This window comes from Pelodiscus sinensis, chromosome 6, assembly GCF_052426305.1.
Source record: "Pelodiscus sinensis isolate ZL-2025 chromosome 6, ASM5242630v1, whole genome shotgun sequence".
Classification (NCBI taxonomy): Eukaryota; Metazoa; Chordata; order Testudines; family Trionychidae; genus Pelodiscus; species Pelodiscus sinensis.
Genome location: NC_143057.1, coordinates 27,876,921 through 27,901,475, shown reverse-complemented (window position 1 = coordinate 27,901,475; position 24,555 = coordinate 27,876,921). Strand labels below are relative to the sequence as shown.

The following is a 24,555-nucleotide window of genomic DNA, read 5'->3' as shown; positions in this document are numbered from 1 at the left end:
TGAGTGTCAATATGGAATTTTGCCACAGTTTAGTTCTAACGTTATTGAAAAGAAGGATTTGCATTGGATTGTTGTTCATTTGGGAAGTCATTCCATTCATATCTGAACTTTCACACCAATTAGCCACCCTCTAAAGTCAACTGTAAAACTTAAAAAAAATCTTCTTAGTCAAGAAAAAAATCAATCTGCATTGCAGTTTTTTACTTACCTACAATGAACAGAGATCGGTCCATCCTGACCAAACTGCTCTTTTGTTTTATGAACTTGGCCTATGAAGTCAATAAATCCTTCTCCCGACTTTGGCACTCCTTGTTCTGGCCAGTCAGTGAACTGGAATTGCCTCACTGTTCGGGACTGGCCGTCCTTTAAGGAAAGGCACACACAGTATACCACAAAAGAATGTTCCAGGAGATGAAAGTCAGTCAGTCAGCAAACCAGAACAGCAATTATTGGGAAGGGGAAAATATGCAAAGAGCAAAGATGGCTAATATCACATTTACTAAGATGCTTCCAATCACAATGCTGATGAGCTTATGTTTTTCCTCTTGTTTTGCAGATATTATACCACATTGACATAAGAGGGCAATTTCATTAACCACGACAATGCTCAAATTACTCTCGGCATTGGCTAGGATGTTGTCTGACATTTAGATCTTGGAAAAAGAGAGCTTGAGGACAAGGAAGTTGGGAGTTAGTTAATTGGCAGGATTTTTTTAATTAAGTACTTGTGAGAAGTGCTGGATTTATTGCCCACAAGATTCAAATCCTCTCTTAAGTTTTATGGCCTGTGTTATAGAAGAAGTCAGATTAGATGATCACATTGGTCCCCTCTGTCCTTGGAATGTATGAAAACAGGTACAGCATGGCCAGTGGCAGTGCAAGTTTCCCCACACACTACCTGGCTAATATGTTTCAACCTCAGCTTGGCTGGGCCATCTCTACAGACAAAAAGGTAGTTTTTTCCCATTCGTCCTTTGTCTTCTCTGTTAAGACTGCCACTAAGAATGCTGGATGTGAGTGTTCTTTTGTGATATGGGCATCTGTCTATTAGGAACTAGACTGAGACCACCAACTCATTTCACGTAACTAAACATCCACTGACTCACAATGCAACTTGGACTAGACAAACTAATGACCCTATACATGGAAAATTCCTTCTCTCATTAAAATCTACAGAAGCAGTCCACACGTCTGTGGCTACTTTCTTATGTGATGATTAGAGTTATTGGTTATTAAAGTTGCATAATACTGTATGATTCTTAATACTGAAATAAAGCCACAAGTATTAAAGTCAAATGAAGACTTTATCTTAATGCCAATTTTCCAATGGTTAGTAAAATAAGTGCAAAATATAATCTAACATGATGCCAAGGAATATGGTTGTTTTAAATACTCAGATGTTATGCTTGCTGATTTTGAGCACTGTCAATCTGTATAAGGGGTGACATATCAAAGGACTGACACAAATTGAGCTACTGCTGTTAACCTTCATGCCTTCTGGACACCTTTTACTTCCTAAAGGCATCTACTTTTCTGCCGTGAAAACTGAAACAACATATGCTAGTCACTATGCCTGTAAGCAGTAACTGTGGCATTGTACAAGAGGAGGAAAGAGGAAACTAGCGCCAGATGCCATTTCTTCAAAATGGTCTTTTACAGAGTTAAACCAGCAAATCATCTAATCACTTATAGTAACCCCACCAAAAAAAAAAAAAAAAAAACAGATTGGAAGGTAAGGGGCCACAGGAGTCTTTATATTCACACCAAAATACTTCACCATGATTGTTCTGACAACAGAAATAGAGATCATTTGAAAATTAAACAAATTAAGCACTTTTTCTGATTTCTCTACTGGTCCATTGACTTTCTACTTCCCAGATCTACAAATGAAACTTATACACAGTCCTCTTGCTACAATCCAGAGAAACAACAAAAACATTGTTTAAGTCTGACACATCAATCCTTCGTATCCTTTGAAAAAAAACCCCTCAGTCGAAGTGAACTCTCTAGTGTTGAAGAATTTGTTTCATCCAATTAAAATAAATGCATATTTCAAAAACTGCACCTGAGAGCACAATTTTGGTTGGCTTTCTGGAGCATTACACCCCTTAGGAAATCTAGCTTCAGCTATTTGCTAATGTTTCTTACTAAAAATGTCATTTTCTTAGGAATAAACCTCTCTTGTAATGTCCTCCTTGGTATCATGCTACCCTAGAAAGGCACACTACTTTGTCCCCTCGAAAGGCAATGTCACATAAAAAGCCATATGTAGGTCTGCAGGGATTAAATTTGTATTCCTCTAGGTCAGCCATGAGCCGTGCTGGTGAAAATACCAGATGTTCTTTATCAGACGGCCTTCATCAGCCGCAACTCCCTATGCTTGCTAGCTGAGAGCCGAGAATGGGATAAATAACATGACCTCGGTTCTTAGCCCCATGGGAACTTGAGAGTGGCATTGGACCAGGATGCGCACACCCAGTAAATAACTAGTGTAGGGAGTCCTGTGTCCAGTGAGTCTCACCGGGGACCTAGACCTCAAAGGGTGCCCTGGATCCCCCTAACTAGAGCCATGTCCACTGTGGCCTGGTGCGAGGTGACCAGAATGGGACTCCCCACAGAATGAAGGGGCATATGCATTTCCAAGTGCCTGTTACTCTTTTATGCATTGCTCTGCCTATGCTTATTGGCGTATTACTTTGCAGTAGCTGTGTAACCATCTGGCAGTATTAAGCCTATAATAGTAGTGACGTAGTGAGAAATTATAAAAGCAACTATCCCTAATTGACTCTGTCTTGAAGTGAATCCATAACTCTGTTGGGTCCTGCCCCTGTGAGTTAACAGGCACAATCAGCACTAAGCCCTAAATCACATGGCAAAAGGTGCTCTGGCAACAAAATGGCTGACAATCTCTGCCTCCCAAATTAAACAAAGAAGAGAATGAAAAGCCTTCTGTGAGACACTTTGGCAACATCCTAGATAACACATGAACAAACTTTGTCATTTCCCAGAGGTGCTTGAAACCTGTACTGGTCCAGGCCTCATCCCCACTCTACCCCTTTCCCCAAGCCCTCCCCAAGTCCCACATTTTCCTGCCCGCTCTCTGCTCCCATCCTGTAACACCTTTTCTTCTGAGTTTGACCCACCTTCGCTCTGTCTCTTCTCTCCTCCCTTCCCCCCCGTACCTCCTGAATGTTGCTGAACAGCCAATGGTGGCAGATGGGAGGCACTGGGAAAGAGGAAAGGAAAGAGGGAGGGAGAAAGAGAAGGAGAGAAAGGAGTTGATTGGCAGGGCCACCGGTGGATGCTGAACACCAACTATTTTTTCCTTGTGGGTGCTCCAGGCATAGAGTGTTCCTGTGCTTAGGGAGAATCTACTAGACTAAACCTAATTTAAGACGAAACTGTGCTCAGGCAGCAGCTGGAAAGATCACTAATTTCTATCTCTATTTTGTGAAACTTTTTTTTTTTTGGTAAAGGTTTAACTTTAAAGTGGGCCTGATTACAGCAGTGGGCAGTTTGCTGAAAAGTGGAATACTTTAGATTACCAACTGCTAGGAAAGGAGTCTGTAAAACCTGTTCCTCTTTTGCTTTAATAGCAATTAACAGAACTTATGTGGTATTTAACGATGATAGCATAGTTTATAAAGTCACTCTGATGATGATAGACTAGCATGAAAACAGATTGGAAACAGATCTATAATCTCTTACATTATGTTCCCCATGCTGCTGGCATTATAAATGGTGTTGCTTTTTTTAGTGAGATATCTCCCCATAGTAGTCAACTTCCAAGTACACATTTTATTAAAATCTTTATTAAAGAACATTTGTAAGAGTTTGCAGAGTAAAAAGTGCTGTTTTCAGCACATGAACTTTCAGATTGCTGTGCTGAGCAAAAGAGGTCCAGGTTTCTTTTAATGTGTTGATTGGCTGGCCATTTAGACTTCTATTTTGCCTCTCACTGGGCTATTCAACTGCCTTTTGATGAGCTTATAGAAAATATAATAGATTTCATAGGCTGGTGCTGCATGAAACTACTCCAAGCTGATGATCCTCAGAGTTTACAGAGACAGTTAGAAATCACAGACAGGAACAGACATGGAGGTTACCAGAACTTTATGACAGTTCACTGTGCAGTGTAGTAATAACACAGAGCTCCACATCAAATTCTGCTACTGACACCTACTAAAAGTAGCACACGAGGCCACTGATGATATTATCAAGTTACAAATGACTTTGCACATCAAAAGGAGGAAGAATGGTTACAAAAATAAAGGGCTTTTCTGCTCTAGATATGTCCATGATTTAGTTACATAAATTCCACTGTTGTTTGTGTGAGGTACGCCGACTCCAGTTCCAGTTTTTACATAGCCGGAATTGCATACATTAAGCCGACCTCAGTTGTAGTGTAGGCCTGGCCTGAGAAAAGATTAGGTCTGATTTTAGTACATGCTGAGCACCCACAACTTCCAGTGAAGTCAGGTTCTCAGCCCCTTTGGATAGTCAGCCCACATACCCCTCTAAGCCTGTCAATTAGTCATTTAAAGCACCTGGAACCATTGGGGCAGCACTAAGGAAACATTAACATTAAGGGATTGCGAGGTAGCACAACAGGACTGGCGAGTTATACTCAACATAGGTTAAAGCAATTAACTCTTTAGCTGGTGTGTTAATACTACAGACAGTCAAACTATTGAGGCAAATAATTTATTTGATGAGTTTTGCTTTTTTTATCAATTTGCAAACTATTCACTAATTCTGATTGATTTTTACAAACAATGTTTGTAGGACACATTGATTTGTTGTCTTTGATGAACACCATATGAATACATTTTATCCAAGGGATTGTTTGCAAACTGTTTTCATCAGTTTCAGAGAGGTAGCCGAGTTAGTCTGTAACAGAAAAAACTTAAAAAACAACAAAAAAGCTGGTAGTACTTTAAAGACTAAAAAAATATGTAGATGGTATCATGAGCTGTCGTTTTCCAGATTTTCCAGTTACATATATATTTGGCTTTCTCTATGATACATATCTACCCTCTGCCTCTTTCTGTCCCTCTCTCATTTTTTTCTTTCTCTCCCTCCCCCTTCTTCCCTCATTTATTTGGGTTCTTGACATCCAATACTCTGGTCATCTGAAGAAGTGGGCTGTGCCCATGAAAGTTCATGATACCATCTACATATTTTGTTAGTCTTTAAAGTGCTACTGGACTATTTGTTGCTTTTTAATCATCAGCTACATCTTTGACTCTTTCCTGCCCATCTGTAATATGTAACTGGTCACTTGTGTCTCTTACATATCTTCCAGTTTTAGGAAGAAGAGAATGATATTACTAAGTACCAGGGTGGTATTGAAATTGGCTATCATGACTGTATGATTGTCTTTGTTTATAAGCATGGTTGAAAACTGCTGCTATGAGCCATGTCATCTCCAGCACTGTTACACAGAGACACGTCGGAAGAGAAATCATTCAGATGAACCTTACTCAATTGTGGTAGCTCACGTAAAGTGGTAGCCAATCTAAATTGTGGCTGTTTTTGTCTTTGCAAAGTCACATTCCAGCTTCCTTGTCCAATTCTAGTCTTAATGTGCCCTCTGGCTAGTGAAAATGCCATTTAGCTAACTGTTTCAAGTACTAGTCTACCTTTTCATTATAGCCTATGATAACATCAGCAACGTAGTAATAATTATAAAAGGAAATAATAGATTCACAGATTATGAGGCCAGAAGGCACCAGTGTGATAATTTAGCCTGACCTCCTATGTAACACAGACCATAGGGCACTTCTGAATTAATTCCTGTTTGAACTAGAGCATATCTTTTTAGAAAAACAGCTAATCTTGATTTAAAAATCTTCCAGTGAGGGAGAATCCATCACAACACTGATATGTCATTCCACTGGTTAATTACCTTCATTATTAGTATTTTGCACATTATTTATATTCTAAATTTGCCTCATATTAACTTTCAGCTGTTGGATCACATTAAACCTCTCTCTTCTTCACTGAAGAACCCTTTATCCAATATTGGTTTTTCATATATGTAATGTGTAATTTCATGTGTATAGCTCTGTGTATAGCTCTAAAGTCCTGTATCCTGCTATGTTGCTGCAATAAACAGTATTTCTACAGTACTTCCAAAGATGGAGCACGGTAGGAGTTTCCCTGCCATACCTTGTGAAGTTACAGTATGAGAAATTAGAAATTACAGTATGAGAATTGTCAAAGTGATTCCTATAAAAATAAGTTGATATTAATTAATCTTACATCAGTGCTGAACATTGGACTCCGCAGTCTGTAGAAGTGCAGAATGGAAATTAGCTAACCAGGGTCATGGCTGTATAGCTTTTCTCTGCAGACATATTAGAACACTAAGGAGTAAGCCATGCCAAAAATTGAAGTCTAATGTGCAAAGCTTGTCAAGCTTTTTTTAAGAAAGCTATTTGTGCGGCAGTTTTCAAATCACACCATATTAACCTTCAAGTGTGCATGACCTAAAGGGCTGGACAGAACAATAACATATTTACAGCCTTAAGTGATGCAAGTTCCAAAATGCAGCTTTAGCAGGCGGTGGTGGAGGAAATGAATGGGAACATAGCTTTCTGATCAGCTAACGCTTTTCAGCACAAACACATATACTGAACTTGCAAAAAGTTGTGCTGCCCAGATGTTATGCTTGAATTACAGCCAGTTGTTCTCTTACAAAGTTGTTATTATCTTTCCCTTCTCTTTGGCAATTGCTTAGGACTGGGAATCAAGCATACCCCTAAGGCATTGCTAATAAAAAGAAAAGGGAAGGTACTGGATTCCTTTTAAAGATATAGAAAGTAGAATTATGTTGTGTTAACTTACCCTGGCATCCGTGACCTTGAATTCCCTTAGGATATACTGTGGCATGTTGTACTCTGCCATGGGGTCTACCACAAAATACTGATATCTGGCTGAACGCTCTGCTGGCCAATACTGGTGGCATTTTTCCTATTAAAAAAAGCAAATTGATACATTATGCTCATGAAAAGCACCATTACTGAAAGAAATAAAGCCCAAAGTCTTCTATTTATCCATAAAATAGGAGGTACAACCCTAGTATATCACATTGCCAACCCTCCAAACTTCCTTGCCAGTGGGCCGTGGCATATCACTATTTCTGTCACATGACATAGAGCTTCTGAATTATTCCCTGCACCCCAGTTAAATTGTTATTTAACAAAAATGATCATAGTGCCTACAATAGAGATGTAATGGTGCAGCCAATTAACCGATAAACAAAAGCTTATAGGTTAATGGTATAGACAATATGTATTTCACACACACACCCCCTCGCCTACTACATTTTTTGCAGGATGGCCAGCAGCCTGTCTCAGTCCTGGCTTGTAACGGGTCTGGGATCTATCCCCCACTGTGGCTCTGCATTTAAAATATATTAGGAGGTAGGTGGGCAGGCAGTTCGGCTCATGCTGGGTCCAGGAGCTCAGGACCTCCCCCCACCTCTGGACTGGGGCTGCTATCACCCCTGGATCAGAGGCAGCAGCATGGGGAGACAGGCAGCCAGTCCATGAGGGGAGCTGGTTTTTAAACTGGCACACCTCGCGGACCAATTTCCGACTGGCACCCTGTATCAGAGGCAGCAGCGCGGAGTGGCAGAGGGCTCCTCGGGAGTGGGGCCAGATTGCACTGGCTGCCAGCCCTGCCCCTGGGGACTATAGAATAGTCGAGTAACCAATGAAATTCATGAGGTTATTTGACTATTCAATTAACCTATATTTAACATCTCTAGCCTGGAACTCTGCAAACCTTGGTGATTTCAGTTCACAAAGGTATCCAAATATTAAAACTCTCTCTCCTTTCCTTAATTTCCATCAAGACACTGGCCTCATCTGAAGATCTAGCCTTTTATATCAACTATGAATTCTCTAAACCATCTAAGTCTTCCAAAAGCAGAGCCCGAGTTTAATATCAACTTCCATACAAAAGTTTATACTGGTGCAATTCTACTATTTCTGTAAACTACTCCAATCCTTCTACTACACCAGGCGGGAACTTAGGCTATGTCTATGAACCAGCATTACTTTGGAATAACTGACATTATTCCGAAATAACATAGTCTACGTCTATACTGCAAGCAGATATTTAGACATGATGTTGAAATAATGTTGAGCTACAGAACTTCTTACTCTGACTCCTGTAACCCTCATTTTACGAGGAGTAAGGAAAGTCGATGGAAGAGTGCTTTAACTTGGACTCCTGCTCTGTAGACAGCGCTAAAAGCTGAAATAAGCTATTTGGCTTAATCTACTCAATTGACGTAGCTCAAGTTGCGTGGCTTATTTCGGCTATAGCCCTGCTGTGTAAAAGTGCCCTTAATGAGGTTTAGCACTGTAAACAAGCTGTTGAATTGCAAAGGTCACTATAAAAAGTTCATAGGAAATGTTGGAACATAAGGAAATTCACAAATGGAACAGTGAAGACTTATAGCATTTTCTATGACGATTTTATTTTTATTGTTAAACACTACCACTGATCTTTACTTTTTTGGAGATTTTAAAATAAGGCATGAATTTTCCTAAAGAAACAAAGTTGAAAGCATACTAAAGAAATACTCACTCTGCCCATTTCTCGCAGTTTAGTAAGCATGACTACGATTGTGGAGTTATGCTCCCAGAGCATCCTCCAGAAATCTTCAGTTGTCTCTGCCAAAGGTCCCTGTGTAGCTATGTAGGCTTTTTGTTGCCTACATCAAAAACAAGGAAAATCCCCAAAGTGATGACACACAAACGCTCTCTATTTATATGTAAACATTATATTGAGACACAATTATAGGAAAAGTAAGGAAAATATATATATATTATTAGTGGTAAGCACGTTAGAAACCTATTAAGATTGTTTAATGAAACAATGGCATTTTTTATTTTTAGAACTTTGCAAAGGAAATTGCTCTGTTAATATTATGATGTATGTCTTTATCATTATTATTTAAATTTTAATGCAACTCTAATAGCTCAATTTCGTGTGTCATAAAAAGCACTTAAGGAACACTTAGTTGTGCTGCTTCATTTTGTAGAAATGACTGTCGTACAATCTATTAGGTTTATGAATTATAGCACCAAGCAGCTTCTTTATTAACTCATTCAATAGTGTAATGACTCCAGTAAAAGTAGGCAGGAGACAGAGCCTCAAAAAACCCCTCAGAGTCATGTGGCCTGCCACATGTGGTCTTAATACTGCCCTAACAAGAGGCTACACTTGTCCTTTATAGGTGGGCACCAAACTGGGAGAATCTTCAGTGGGGGCGTAGTGCACAGAAGGAGAAACAATGACACATGCTTCCTTTGCCCCCTGATCTCTGGCTCCATGAAGATTTAAGGATGGAGACAAAAAGAAGCTACTCTCTGTAGTATGCTGTCTCAGTGCACAATCAAATATAGATGAGTGGAAGTTACTACTACCCCAAGCAGCATTATTATTTACTGTGTCCCCTTCATGGCTTGTGTAATGAAGCCACTGGATTAGTCAAGCAATGTCATCTGGCTCCTGAAGAAATATGTTGTAAGGATGGTAGGGATTGGAGTGATGTATGGGTAATGGCTGCCGAGGTGCATAGCGCTGGCCTCAGAGAGTTCAGTAGGATCCACACAGATGGATATCTGCTGCTTTTGAGAGATAAATTCCCTGACTTTTCTTTCCCTGCCTCTCTTAATGGAACAATACGAAACTGAGATCCCAGCTTGGCTATGCGTGAAAGTATAAGACTAACCTGATGCACATAAACAATCCTTTACACTAGTAGTATTCCTGTGCTGAAATTTAGGCATGATTATTAAATCAGAGTTCTTTACCCCAAACCAGTTTTCCTGCACAGTGTAGGTGAGAACACAGTTCAGAGTTTATTTTTCATTAATTGAAAATGAAAACCAACATGGAATGGTATGTACACATACAGCGTGACCCTTAATTTAATTGCAATTTACTATAAACATATACAGTTCACATGTCAACACACCAACATTTAGTACCTGTATCCATCAATAAAACTGGCATTGATATAATCAGAGCCTTCTACTCCTCGGATTGGCTGCAAACATACCCTCGTTGATTCATATGGCATAATATTAACAAGGCGATTTTTGAATTTATTACATGGAAGATTGGCACTGATGAATCTTGAAGTATGAGCTTTAGAGCTAGCTAGACGCTGTTGAACAGAGAAACATAAATTGAGGGAAAAGTATGACAACACCCAACAATTTCATAGGCCGATATCATCTCTGTTTTGGCTGATTACAAATCCCATTAATTTTAAATGATCATTTTCTTATATTCTAACCATACTAACTAGATACATATAATCTGCTTTTTAACACTATGTTACAACTTTAATATTCTAATTATATTTATGAAAAATACAAATACTAAACTATGTCAAGAACTAGGCGACCAATATTTTAAAACAATAAAACAAACAAACAAACAAAAGTACGAAAGATCTTTATCTGGACATTTATAAGGCTTAAAAAAATTCGACATAAAAATGCAACCTTATTTTCCACATAGCATAATTGTGAAATTCTAGCCTTAAGAAAGAGCCCAATGTTCCTGTGAACAACTAGTGTAAAATTTAGCATCATCAAATATTTACCCCAACATATTTTTATCTTCCCGTTGCATGCAGTACCTTAAATTCCAGTTCCATTCCTGTGACATTCTCTCCTGTTTCTATCTGTGTCAGCTTCTGAATATATGCATACAGATTTCTGGCTGGCACTTCGGTATTTCCACATGTCACTGCTTCCAGCAGTGCATCATGGATAAAGATGTATTGGTCCTCCGTCTGAACCATGTAATTCCTCTGGGCTCTCATTAGAGTTACGTGGCCGTAAATATCTACAGTCTTTTCATGCTTTATTCTCTCTAACATGGCATCTATTACAATGAAGCAGCCAGTCCTGCCGACTCCAGCACTAAAAAGAACCAAATAAAAGTGAAGGAAAAGGATGTTTCATTTAATAAAATCTGCATATTTTGATGGCATTCACTTCCGATAACTTTGAAGGTTAAGACATGGGAGTGACTCTGGGCTGTTCACTTTTGTACTAATATTAACTTCAGTTCCTATAAAAGGGGCACTACTGTTGGGAGAGTTGAGCTAGCTCCCTTAGCTCCCTTGGTCCATTATTCTCAAGCAGTCTCTATTCCATTAAGAAGAGAGTAATTTGTTAGTGAAACTGAATGATATAGGCAGTGCTCCCAAACCTTAGGCCTGTACAAGCTGCCCTTGTAGGTGAACTATAAGCTCCCACTTCCTGACTCTGATCCTGGATTGGATCTTGAGGCAGGTTGTACTAACCTCAATCCTCTTCACCCAGCAAAGCCACCATGACTATTGCACCAGGTGCTGTGAATTGGGGGATTGGAGTGACTGTGCTATGCTAGTCCTGTAGCATTATGCGGGGGAAATCATTAGCAGGCCAGAGGTGTACAAAACAGGATTGAAGGGGGCCCATGAGAAAATTCTTGTCAGTAAGATTCCACAAGTCTTAAAGATCATTAAACATTTCTGTACACCAGTTTGCTGTTTCCAAAAGCAGACCTTTCAAACAACTACAACAGAAATCTTGTGCAAACGCACCAAACCCATCAACCTCTCTTTCTTCAAATGCCAATTGGGAAGCACCTTCACATTCATTTTGGTTTGGTAAGAGTTATACGCTGCAGCAAGCCTGAGCTATTTTTATCTTGGCAAGCCTCCTTTCTGTGGGCTTGCAAGAAAATCACAGAAAATGGCACCCACTGGCTTGGCACATAAGTTTACATGAAGTTTTAAACTATTATTCCCTAATTCAGGGGCCACTCTTGGCTTGTTGCCAACAGCAGAGACTGACATTGTTGTCCATTACAAAACATTTAGCACTTGCATCATAGTTCCTATGATTGTGGCCTTTTGGATCCATTTTGACTTTGCATATAACTAGCAAAAAAAACCAACAACCCTGTGAAGTATGTGATTTTATAAGATATCTAGAGCAATCCATACTTCTATAAATGTAAAATGAATTTTACTAATAATTAGTAACACAGTTACTCAGTCATTGTACATATGGCGTACTTCCTCGTCGTGCAATTATGTCAAATTTTAGAAGCAAAGCAAGTAAGGCCTAATGAAAATTTGGATGGTTTGATAGTGGAGATGTTACTATCAATTCAAGGTCTGGCTCCCTCACTGAGATAATGCTCCAATCAAAAGCTGACAGATCAGCTAATGCTGACGCATCATACATCCAGATCTATCCATACTGAGGTACTTGGCTGTACCTTATAAGGCTTTATGTACACTTGCAGCTTTAAAAAAGCTGCTGCGGCAGCACTTTAATGTGATAGTGTGGTCCTGGCACTAGCACAAGAACTCTCTCCCTGTGCTTTTGGAAAACCATCTTCATGAGGGGCACAGCTCCCAGGGCTGGAAGCCTGTCTAGACGGGCAAGTTTCTACACTGAAACTTGCTGCACTTAAGAGGGTGATTTTTCTTACCTCAGAGAGTATATCTACACTAAAGAGTTTTGTTGGAAAAATAGCTGTTTTTCCAGAAAAACCTGTTATGTCAACACCACAGTCATGTTCTTCTGAAAGTAAATCAAAAGAATGGAGGGGTTTTTCTGGCATTGGTAATCCTCTTTCTATGAGGAAGATGCCTTTTTCTGAAAGGGCTCTTTCGGAATTAGGCGTCTGTGGATGGGGAAGAGTGAGTTATTTCGAAAGAGGAGGAAAAAGCACAGGTGCCCTGGTGGCCACTCCATCCATAGTAATCATAGCTTAAATGTAAGATAGTGCCCATTTAGTGTGGACGCTGTCTTTCGAAAAAGCAAATCGCTCTTTTGATGCATTTTTGTGTGTGGATGCTCTCTTTCGGAAGAAGTTTTTTCGGAAGATCTCTTCTGAAAAAAAGTTCTTCCAAAAGAAGCCTGCAGTCTATACACAGTTGGGTGAGAAAGTCTCAGTGCGATAACTTGTCAGTATAGACAAGCCCTTAAGTTGCTGACATACTCATCCTCAGCAAAGTTTATCCAGCAGCCATTTATCTACCTTCAAGTGTTTGAAATATTCAAAGGTGCAAATGGGCTGAACTATAATGAGGCCAATATATCCATGTGCTTTGAGGCATTTATCTACTTCAAGGTGCCAATGCCTCCATCTGCAGTTAAGTGTCCCAAGTCCACTACCTTTCCCATGCCTAGGTTCTGAACTCTGCTGCAGTACCATGTGCTGCACAGCACTCAGATACTTTGCTCCTCCTCACCCATTTTTCTGGTACAGTACAGACACCTTAACGTTTCAGTGTCTCATGGTGCTTGGTCATACTTCACACATGATGTGTCTTTACACCCCCTAGACTGAGACTCTCAGACATCACTCAGAGGAATATCAACTTTCTAAACAATGGCAGAAGTTCACAGTCCTGTCAGTCTTCCACTTACAACAAACACCATTCTGTGTGAATGAATATTAAAGAGATGCTGATTAGTTCTTGTGGAAATTCATAAATCATAGGGCTGTGTTCAACAGTATTTGCAAAATAAACTCTGGTTGTGATATCAAGACCTTCCTGATTCAAAGAGGTTGGCCAAAGAAAATACAAGTTGTGTGAAAAGCATTTTGAGGTAAGTGACCATTTAAGAATCTTGAAGCGTCACCACTGAAAATCAAATGAGTTAAAAGGGGAACCCAAGCCAAAATTCTAGATCTTACACATCTCTCACTTCTGGAATGTTTATAGTCTGAGCTTAGGCCCTGACCTGAATCTTACCAATACTCCACTTTTACTTATAATGGCTCAAATCTAAACTTTTCTTCTGTGAACATGCCTGACTTTTGACATGTCAGGAATCTGAATCTGATTTTAAAGTAAGAATAACTCTTTAGTTGAGATGATGCATATGAGCCCTTGGAAACAGAAAGGGATAAAACAATTAAATATAGCATTCTATAAATAGGATTGTTACATAATACTATGTACAAATCTGTGTATTTCTTCCTAGAAAGGGGAACAGGTTACATTACAACCTGCTGAAACAAACACAGTAATCAAGGAAACTGAAATCACAAAATTAAACAGAGATGTTTAGTATTAAGAAAAAACAACAACCGCATTTTCATGTATTCTCTGAATAGTTGCTAAAGGGAACAGATATTTACTTAAGTTGTACTCTTCTTTGTATAAGAAAAAGAATTGATGTTTACGATAATATTCATTTTAGCTTAAAGTAACATAATCAGTGACTCTTCCAAGGATTTTAAACTCATATTTGCAAGTTGGTTTCCTGATACCATATTTGAGGCTGAAACTCAGGACACAGGAATATGGGTCAATTATAATTTCCTTTTCTTTCAGAAATAGCCTATGGTAATGCTACTATTTTAATCTATCATTTTAAAGGGGTATATTTTATATCTATTCACTTAATTCTATAGCTTAAGCAAAACCACTCGATTTCAGTTACAACCCCCAGAAAAAAACATCTATGGCATTTTGTCAATGACTTCAAAGACAAATAGGAATTTTATAACTAGATGTGACACACCCTGCTGACATTTAAATTTTACCACAATTACCCAGAAATGACAATAATTGCTGTTATTTGATCATGAAGAAATTGAATGGTGGGAATCCTTGCATGCATGCGTGTCGCGTGCGTTTTGTGGAAACTATGTTATTGGCTGAATCACCAAATTTCTCACTGACCTTAATTTCTTTTATTTAATTGTTTTCTTTTTATATTGCCCAGCAGTATCAAAGTGCGTTGCGTGACTCAAGTTGAATGATTAAAATTCTAAAAGAGAATGCACTTTTCTTTGATGCTGAAGAACTAAGCTTCACATCATGGTGATAATAACAGAACACTATTTGTGCTTTTTTGTTTTTCATCCTTTCAACAGCCTTCAACCAAAAAACATGATAAGAACAGCACAACTGATAAAGCATCTCTATTTGATCTGCTTTTCGTTGTCCTGGTTGCAAGGCACTCTGGCTGATTCTCTCATATCTTAGAATACAGTATGAAAACATCAGCTGCAGGCTGAAGCCACCACAATTCAATCCATTTATTCTATTTTAAAATCTCTAAGCAAGAAAGAAAGGAAAGAGGATTCATTTTTTCCAGACAGGACAAATACATAATCATGTACCCAATGCTGTATAGTAGAAAGCAACCTCAGCTCTCACTGAGGCATAATCAAACAAAGGAAAGGCACTCAGCCCCTCACAGGACTGGGTGTTATGTTTGCACCTACACCCCCCCAAAGCAAAATTCTTTTCTAATTACTTTCCACTAAGACCATGATTTAGATAATGAGCATTAGACCACAGTGCAGCGTTTACATGCTGAAAAATGATGCAATCCATTAAACAAGCATGCCTACCCAGAAATTGTTATTGCTTCAATTTTATCATTCACTCAGTTACAACATTTGTTTTCAATTTCAAAAAACACGACCGAGTCAGTCCCACGAGTTTGAAATGTGCTTAATGTCCCGTGATGCGATGCAGTTACAGTGCACAAAAAAACCAAAAAAAAAGGGAAAATGAAGAGTCATAAGGGGGCTATGCCACACTAAAATCATTGTAACAGGTTGGCTTTTATGATTAATTTGTTATTGTTTTAATGCTGACCCCTTATTGATACTTCAGTGATCTGGCAAAGGATGCAATGAAATTACTAAATTTCACAGATCATTTAATTGGAAACAAAGATAGTAAAATATGGAATAAAAATCATTTAGGACATTCTTGACATATCAGGGGATAATTTGATTGAATATTACAGTTTTGGATAGAATGAGACTAGTGTTTATGAACTGAAAGTACATAAAACTGATTGCAATAAGACGGACTGCTGTTTTTTCTCTTTGTGATTATGGCAGAGTACCAACCTCCTGTGTGTGGAACGTGACATGGGATTTTTATGTTTAGTTGTTCGTTGGACTACCCTTTTTTCCCCACATCTATTTTATACTGAAAACAAACATGATCTGTTCTAACGGAAGCTTGTGAGATTTCTTAAACTGGATAGGAAAAAATGGCACATAAAGGAGAGCACAGAACAGGCAAACATCTTTTTGTACTTGAAATATGGTAGGGAAAGCCTTGCCTACTGATCCCAGGGACTTTTCACAAATATCTGAATTGTGTACAGGAGACTCATAAATCCAAAGCTAATCCTGGACCTTCTTCCATTATGTGAGCTTTATGAAGATTTTTCTTTCAGTCTTTACAAGGTGTCTGTGTGTACTTGAAATTCTATTATGTTCTTTAGACATATATACACCCACATATAAGCACAGATCCTTGTGGTAAAGGTCTTGCAGAAACATTCAAGACACACGTGACCTGTATTCCTGGGGAATTTGGAACATTCCACAAGAGCTCCCCCCTCTTCAGCTCTGTACATCTAACATAAGAACAGTCATAAAGGATCAGTCCAAAGGTCCATTTAGCCCAGTAGCATGTCTTCTGACAGTGACCAATGCCAGTGCTTCATAGGGAATGAAAGAATAGGTAATCCTCAGAGATTCATCTTGTTGCCCATCTCTAAGAGAAGAAGTTGCCTATCATTTTATTTTTTTAAAGTGTAAATGATAAAGAAAAATATTTTTATTTTTTTCTCTAATAAAGTTGAAGTTCCTTGAGGAGGCCTGGTCCAGAGCATAAGTGTATACATATACATTTGTTAAATTAAAAATGATGAGATTTTAGCACTTGGAAATGAACATCAAAATTCAAGAGCTTGTGGTTCAAAATATAATTAGTACAACAGAAGGAGACAATAGTGTGACCTTGTAGCCAAGAAAGCTAATGGCATATCGTGGTGCATGGCCAGCAGATCTAGGGAAGTGATTATGCCCCTTTATTTGGCATTGGTGAGGTCGTATCTAGAGTACTGCATCCAATTCTGAGCCCCCTGTTATAGAAAGGATGTGGACACACTGAAGAGAGTCCTACAGAGGGCAACAAAAATGATTAGGGGTATGGAGCACATGACTTATGAAGAAAGGTTGAGGGATTTGGGTTTGTTTAATCTGCAGAAGAGAGGAGTGAGGGGGGAAATTTGTAGCACTGGTATGGGTTATCTAGGGAGGTGGCAGAATCTCCATCCCTAGAGGTTTTTAAGTCCAGGCTTGACTTACCCTTGGCTGGGACGATTTATTTGGGATTGCTCCTGCTTTTAGCAGAGGTATGGACTCGATAACCTCTGAGGTCTCTTCCTACCATATGATTCTAATGTATTTTTACTTTTAGTTGTTCCTTCAATAAAAAGTATCACACTTAAGATAATCCTTTGACTTGGTAGGAATTTTAGCTTAAACTTAGCAGAGCTCCTAAGTTCTGCAGAACCACTGATTCATTACTATAAAATTCCTAAGGAATAAAGGACTTGAATAGCAGGGCTACATAGTATAAGGAAGGAAATAACTCCCCCAAAACCTAGCTGAAAGATCATTACCAACTTAATAATGGAGGAAGATGTATTGTTCAAATATTATTCTACTATGGATGCAAAAACAACTACTAGCATTTCATTAAAATAATGGATTGAAGAAGACTATCATATGAAACAAGTATCAGAGCCACAGATTATCCTAAATGAGAAAACTCTAAAAATGTGTCATCTGTTTCCCTTCAGTTATGTTTAGTATAGCAATTAGTTCTAGAAGGATCAGTAAGATTCTTGGAAGGAACCTGTATGAGTGTGCTACTCTTTATTCATGCATGAATGTAGATTTGGCAGGATTCCTTATTCTTGTGGGATGACTGCAGATTTGGATGAGTATTGTATGATTACTTATTCATGCTTCCTTCCTCAAAACATGAACCTTGGAGGAGGAAAGACATGTTGCCGGGAGTGCTAAGCAAGATGGGAGAAAGTGAAAGAGAGTGTAGTGTATCAAAAAACAAAAGTCCACCAACTCCAGTTTCAGGATTCTTGCTTCTCTTACCTCTTTTTTCTTCACAATGTTGATTGGTGCTTTTAAATAAATCATTTCTGAATTTGTTTTTCACTGAATACCAGTTTTTGTAAAAAGATTTTATATAAGCACTTTATAAAGTGAATCAAAGCATTACATGATTCCCGCAATTATTCAGAAAAAGATAGATAGGAAATTAGGACAAGTGAAGTTTCTCTAGCAGTCTGAGCAGAAACTATGTTTTATTTGTACAGTAAGAATATATGTGGGAACTTATATCCTCAAACTGGTATGGCCCAGAAATGCTTTCCTCTCATCTTGCTCTCTGTTTAAATATACTATTATATATTCTGACATTTTATATTCTATGGCTACATCTACACTGGCATGATTTTCCGGAAATGCTTTTAACGGAAAAGTTTTCCGTTAAAAACATTTTCGGAAAAGCGCGTCTAGATTGGCAGGACGTTTTTCCGGAAAAGCACTTTTTCCGGAAAAGTGTCCGTGGCCAATCTAGACGTGCTTTTCCGCAAAAAAGCCCTGATCGCTAAAATGACGATCAGGGCTTTTTTGCGGAAAACACTACTGTGATGTCTACACTGGCCCTTTTCCGGAACAGTTTTCCGGAAAAAGACTTTTGCCCGAACAGGAGCAGTATAGTTTTTCCGGAAAAGCACTGATGATTTTACATTAGATCGTCGGTGCTTTTCCGGAAATTCAAGCGGCCAGTGTAGACAGCTGGCAAGTTTTTCCGGAAAAGTGGCTGATTTTCTGGAATAGCTTGCCAGTGTAGACACAGCCCATATGGTTATCAAACAAAAGGAACTATAGTTAAAAAGCTACTATTTTCCCCATAAGGTTTGGTAAATTTCAGAACATATTTTGACATTGTATGCCTGTATGATACAGTCCCAAAGCATTATTGCGATTATGCATTCTAATGAAGGATGAAGTAAAGAGCCAAAATCACTAAAGACTGAGCTTTGAAAAGGAATCTGAGCTGTAAAATAATTTTGAAAATGCACTTTAGTATGATTAGTTGCTTTCAACAGTATACAAACCTACTCATGGAATTTGTAATAAAAATTGGATGATGACCTTCTATGGGTAAGTTACTAGGGAAATATATGGTGACCAAATTCTCAATAAGAAGAAAGGAAGGTTAGGACAAGAGGTGGCTGGGAAGCGTGTACAACATATGCTACAGTGTCCTTTCAGAAATTACTTTATTTTCCTTGAACACTTCAGAGATAGCAGAATATTTACAAAGATGTCTCCAGGCTTCTTTTCAGCCTTCTGTGTCCATCATTGGATTTCCTTGTTGAGCTTGGTGATACATGCACACACACAGCACTGCATCATCTCTATATCAAATGCAGGAAAGGCAATTGCCACTCCCATTCCTGTCTTTAGGAAATTAGCACATCGGTGAAAAGAGGGATATGTTTTGAAAAAACAGTCAAAGTGATGACCTTTTATTCCTGGTACATCAGTAAGCAACACCACATGAGAATACATTGCTCTCTGGCTCTCCATGCCACATTAGCACTTTGTTTGCCATTGGATACCATTCAGAAGTCCTGGTATTTCTCAAATCCCTGAATGACTAGGCCTCAGCCTACCTTAAATTATGCTGCACTTTGAGCTAAGTATGTGTGAGACACGCTGTGTGGAGCATTTATAATTATTATTCATATCAACAAGTGCAACGAAGCTTGCAAGATATGGCATGTAAGGTACAGGTTGAACTTCTCTAGTCTGGCATATTACCCCTGAGGGAACTGTGTGTCACCGGTACCTTCCACGCAGAAAAATGGACCCCCCCCTAAAAAAAACCCAAAACCCACCCCAAAAAACCCAATCAGCTGGGGCATACACGCCTCTTCCCTGGCAGTAAGTCTGTTCCAACGTGCTTAGAGAAGTGTCGGAGCTGAGGAAAAGGAACTAGGCATACATTTTAGTGTATCACTACTGGGGGGCTGACGGTGGGCAAACGTGTGTGCCAAAGAGAGAGAGAGAAAGAGAGAGACAGAATTTTTCTTTCTCTTGAGACTGCAGCTCCCTGGTACATAAGGGAAGGGCTTTTTATTATTATGCAGGAGGCACGTTAGAGTCACAAATGAAGCTGCATGCCTGAGTTAGTTGTTTTATTCTCTGAGGCACAAATAAGATATATGCACATTGTTCCTATTGTTAGTTAACTGTCCCCATTCTCAGTCAATTCCTCAAAGAGTATAAAACCTGTGTATGTTTTATATCACTATACTGCCAGAGTGATGTATAGGAGTCTTAATATAAATGACAGCATGGGAATCCTGAGATAGGAAGATCCATATGCTCTCTCACTTTTTTCATTCGCCAAAGAGGTACAATGGGGTTAGATTAGAGCTCAGGATTTATTTCACTTACCCATCAACAGGCCTGCTGATGGGAGGGAGGGAAAGGGGCCAGTTGCCCCAGGGCTGGATGATTCAAAAGAGTGTGCAGGACTCTGTAAGAGTGGTGGCAGCCAGGTCCTGTGCCATTTAAATTTCTACTGGAGTGCCACACAGCATGCTCTGGGTGGCTCTCAGAGAAAAGGGGGTTGCACGGTGCATTCTGGGTGGTATTGAGGGCTGGTTGCTCCAGCCCCACTCCTTCCTCTTAAGTCCCTGTCCTTTCCGAGATTGTAAAACTTTCCGTAAGTCCTGAAAGTCTGTTGTCTCCCCTCTGTGAAAGACTGAGCAGTTTAAAAGGTTAAACATATTCCTTTGTTTTTCTGTTTAGTATTTTGTAGTGTAATTTAAATGAAAATCCAGGATTATAAGTGGAATACAGGCTATTAGTTACCAAGTATTCATAACTTAACTTTCATGTGTTGACAAAATGCTGAGTACTTAGTATGACATTTTTCTTTATTGTAGTTTAAATAAATTAACCAAAACAGTTGAAACTGGTATGATTACATCGCAGAATTTAAAAAATAAAATATCTAGAATTTTGCACCTTTGAGGGGTGTTTTCTTGTGCAGATTTTTGGAATTTGTGGTGCAGAATCCCTCCAGGAGTAAAATAGGTGTAGGATAGTTGTATATCAAACTTGTGCTTTGCTTCTGGGTGGCACCCTCGACAGATGGGCATCAGCGCTGTGTAGGCTGCTTAATGGCCCATGAAGGACAATCAACTATACAATGAGCCCACTGAGAAAAGGCAGCAGTTACACCTTTGTGTCAGAAGGACATGTAGGGACAAGTCCATTGTGAGGGGACTCCAACAGTTTTTTCATGCCCGTTCACTGGTGTATGAGACAAATAATTAAGAAGCCACAAGGCCAGGATATTAAAAGATAGCTGCATTTTCTCCATATTGTCTTCAATCCTGCTTCTCACGTCTGGAATAACTTCTTTAAAAACTGAAGTGCTCAACAAAGCACAGAATGACCCATGTAAGTTTGGATGTGTTCGAAGGGGACTTTCAAGCCAACCAATTCACCAATGCCGCTAAGAATCTTCTATTCAGACTCTGAAGTCACGTGTCATCTGCTTGCTTGGACCACTTAACAACTCTCTTTCTTTTATAATAAAACCTTTAAGTTTTATATGCTAAAGGATTGCCTGGCAGTGTGGTATTTCAGGTACAATTCACACTAGTATAGATCTGGTAATGTGACTGATCCTTTGGAACTGAAAAGAACATTTTATATAATTATAAAAGTTATAAATACTTCTCACTTTACCAGAGCGATGTGCTGATTTAGAACTGGAATGAGGTAAAGTGGGCTCTGAGATTTTTTTCAGTTTTAACCAGTGATCAAGAGCACAATTTGTGACTGGGTGGAAAATCTAATTTCAGTGTTAAGCTCCTGTTTTGGGGAGAATCTGCTCTCCATTTTGCAGCCTGCCCTGATCTTGGTATTTTCAGCGAGTACCACCCTATGCACCTCAGGTTACAATTTGATTTCTAACAACACTTTGAGCTAGAAGTGTGATTTTCAGTTCAAGGAGAAATACTTGTGTTGGCTCTTTTGAGGTTAGCATGCTAAAAATAGTACAGCTGCACCAGTGTGGGCTGTTAGACACCTCTTGAGTAGGTAACTCATCCACTCTGGCACATACTTGGTATAGCTAAACTGATGGCCACACATTGTTTTCAGCACATTAGCACAATCAAATCTAGGGTAGGTATGTGTCCTTGAACTAGAAAACATGCCGCTTGGTCAAAGAGTAGGTACACACTGTCACACAGTACAAATCTGAATAATACCCACAATTAACAGGAAGCTTAAAGTTGGCAGTGTAAATGTTCAGAGGGGCAGGAAATTTGGAACTCAATTTCACAAGATATTCCCTTACTTTTGGTCAATAATATAAGTTGAATGTCACACATGCAAATAAGAATATTAAATTTAGATTAATCAACTAATCGAATAGTCGATGAATTTAGTCGATAAGGGCACCTCTGCCTTTGAAGTGTAGCAAGAGCCCTGCTGGCTCTTGCTACATTTCAAAGACAGTAGCGCTGCAAGGAGCACGGGCCAGAGAGGGACTCAAGCAGTCCCTCGCTGGCCCTGCCTACCTGCTTTTGAAATGTACAAGACCCCTGGGGCTCTTGTACATTTCAAAGGTGGAAGCACCACCAGTTCTCTGCTGTGCCCTGCCCTCCCCCCATGGAGACAGTGCTGAGGGGGAGCTGACTTTTAAGCCGGCTCCCCCCCAGCACTGGCTCCTGCTCCCCCCTTGCTACCTCTCTCTGATAGAGGCAGCAAGGAGGAGAGAAAATGACTAGTTGAGTCACTAGTTGACTAGATGCTTACATCCTTACACCCAAAAAGCCAAGCAGCATTTCCAAAGAAGAAAAAAACCACTGTCTTGCAGCCTGAGATTTGGTTGAAAATTTGTGACTGCTCTGATATATAGATACCAGATAGATATAATAAAATAGAGATCACACAAAGCAAAGCACACAAGCTCTCTGTTGAACACTTACAATTTGATAGCATGCATGCCACTTTTGTCTTTTCTTAGCCACAATGCTAATAAAGTAAAATGGATAAATTTATATTTTTAAATGCTCACATAGACAAGCTGCCAATAATAGGATTTTTCCCATGGGGCTGGTTCTCTCCATGACATCAGGTTTTCTTTTAATTTCAGTGGAGTTATACTGATATAAAATTGGTGAGACACAGTGGAGAATCAAGCCTACCATGCCTAATAACCAAAAACATTTCTTATCTTTTAACTGTGATGGATCATCTAGTGGTTGCACTTTAATTTCTCTCTCTCCATAGGTCCTGAGATTTTATGAGTTATTATATGGGGCAAATTACCTGCAGAAAAACACGGCATTTTTGGTAGCAATATTTTATGAGAGTCAGAACAACCATAAAATGAACTAGAATATCATTGTAATAAAAAAGTAAGTGCCAAAACTAAACAAGCACTGCATAATCCAAGAGTCAACAAGAAGGAACCATCAGGCAAAAATCTGATTCCAAATAACAGGACCCTGAAGTATTTATAAAACTTTTAATAAATGAAACGAAACTATGTAAGCAATGGAACAGTGATTGGAAAGCCTCTATACAAAGATAACAGAAGTATTTTTAAAGCTGCATTTTATTTCTAGAGGCACAGGAAATCGATTTGAAAAAGAGGGCTTTCATACTGATTACTTTAGATCAAAATACAGCCTGTGCAAGTGCAGCCAAAAATGTTGTGTAGCCAAGCTGATGCAATGTGTTCCAGTGTACTATGTGTCCATGGATATTTGGGAATACACTGTAGGTACAGCTGGGAAATCTCAGTGGTACCCTCATCCAGATCTCAGCTATTAGGTTATAAAAATATTTCCACATTTCCTGCAGATGGCTAGATTCTTTTCTTCACTAGTAATTTTACTTCAGAATTCATTATGGACAGCTGTTGGCTCTGATAGAACCTAATTTTCTCTTTTACCACACTCAGCTGCAAGCAGTCAGATTTCCTTTTCCTCACAGAGTATATTATATATAAACATGGGCGGGAAATAAGTAACCAATTAACTAAATTCATATGGATAAAATGACTCATTGAGATTGCTGATCAAATAATATGCCAAACTATAGCAAAAGTCAAAGGAAATTACAGGACTTGTGGAACATGATAATAAATACATGGCACTAATTAACAGAGCTAAAATGCACTGATGAACCGAGATAACATGGAAAATACATGGTTTTTGTTTAAACAAACTTATATAAATTATTACATTTTAATGAGGTTCAGGTCATTTAAGTCACTAAAAGATTGTTAAGCTCCTGGAGGAAATTATTTGTAAAAATTATTTGTAGACAGAAGCCAAGGCACTCTATAGGTCAAATCAGCAGAAAACTTGGCCAAACCATGGAATAATGTTTGTTCTCTTTCCCTCTGGAGGAAAATTGCTTAAGAAGAAGATATATGCTTTTTACTAAGGCTTTTCACAAAGGGTATGACGGAAAAGAATTCCAGAGAAAGGCAATAAAAATTAGCAATATGGAAGAAAACACCTCCCGAAGGAAAAAGAGTTTAAAAAGATTAGGACTATTTCATTTAGACAAGAGATAAATAAAGAGAATATGGTAGAAATTATATAAAATAAGAAT

General features: G+C 38.9%; 1 protein-coding gene across 21 annotated transcripts in view; it reads right to left on the bottom strand.

Annotated features, from left to right (window-relative positions):
- The window catches only part of PTPRD (protein tyrosine phosphatase receptor type D), a 1,795,899-nt gene that overhangs the window by 11,901 nt on the left and 1,759,443 nt on the right, over positions 1-24,555 (bottom strand). For all 21 annotated transcript variants that reach the window (XM_075931585.2, XM_075931586.2, XM_075931588.2 and 18 more), the window contains 5 exons: positions 10,670-10,955; positions 10,011-10,189; positions 8,602-8,728; positions 6,850-6,975; positions 209-363 (listed from right to left, as the gene is read on the bottom strand). In XM_075931585.2, the coding sequence (XP_075787700.1) occupies positions 209-363; positions 6,850-6,975; positions 8,602-8,728; positions 10,011-10,189; positions 10,670-10,955 (873 nt within the window). The remainder of the gene's footprint in view (positions 1-208; positions 364-6,849; positions 6,976-8,601; positions 8,729-10,010; positions 10,190-10,669; positions 10,956-24,555) is intronic.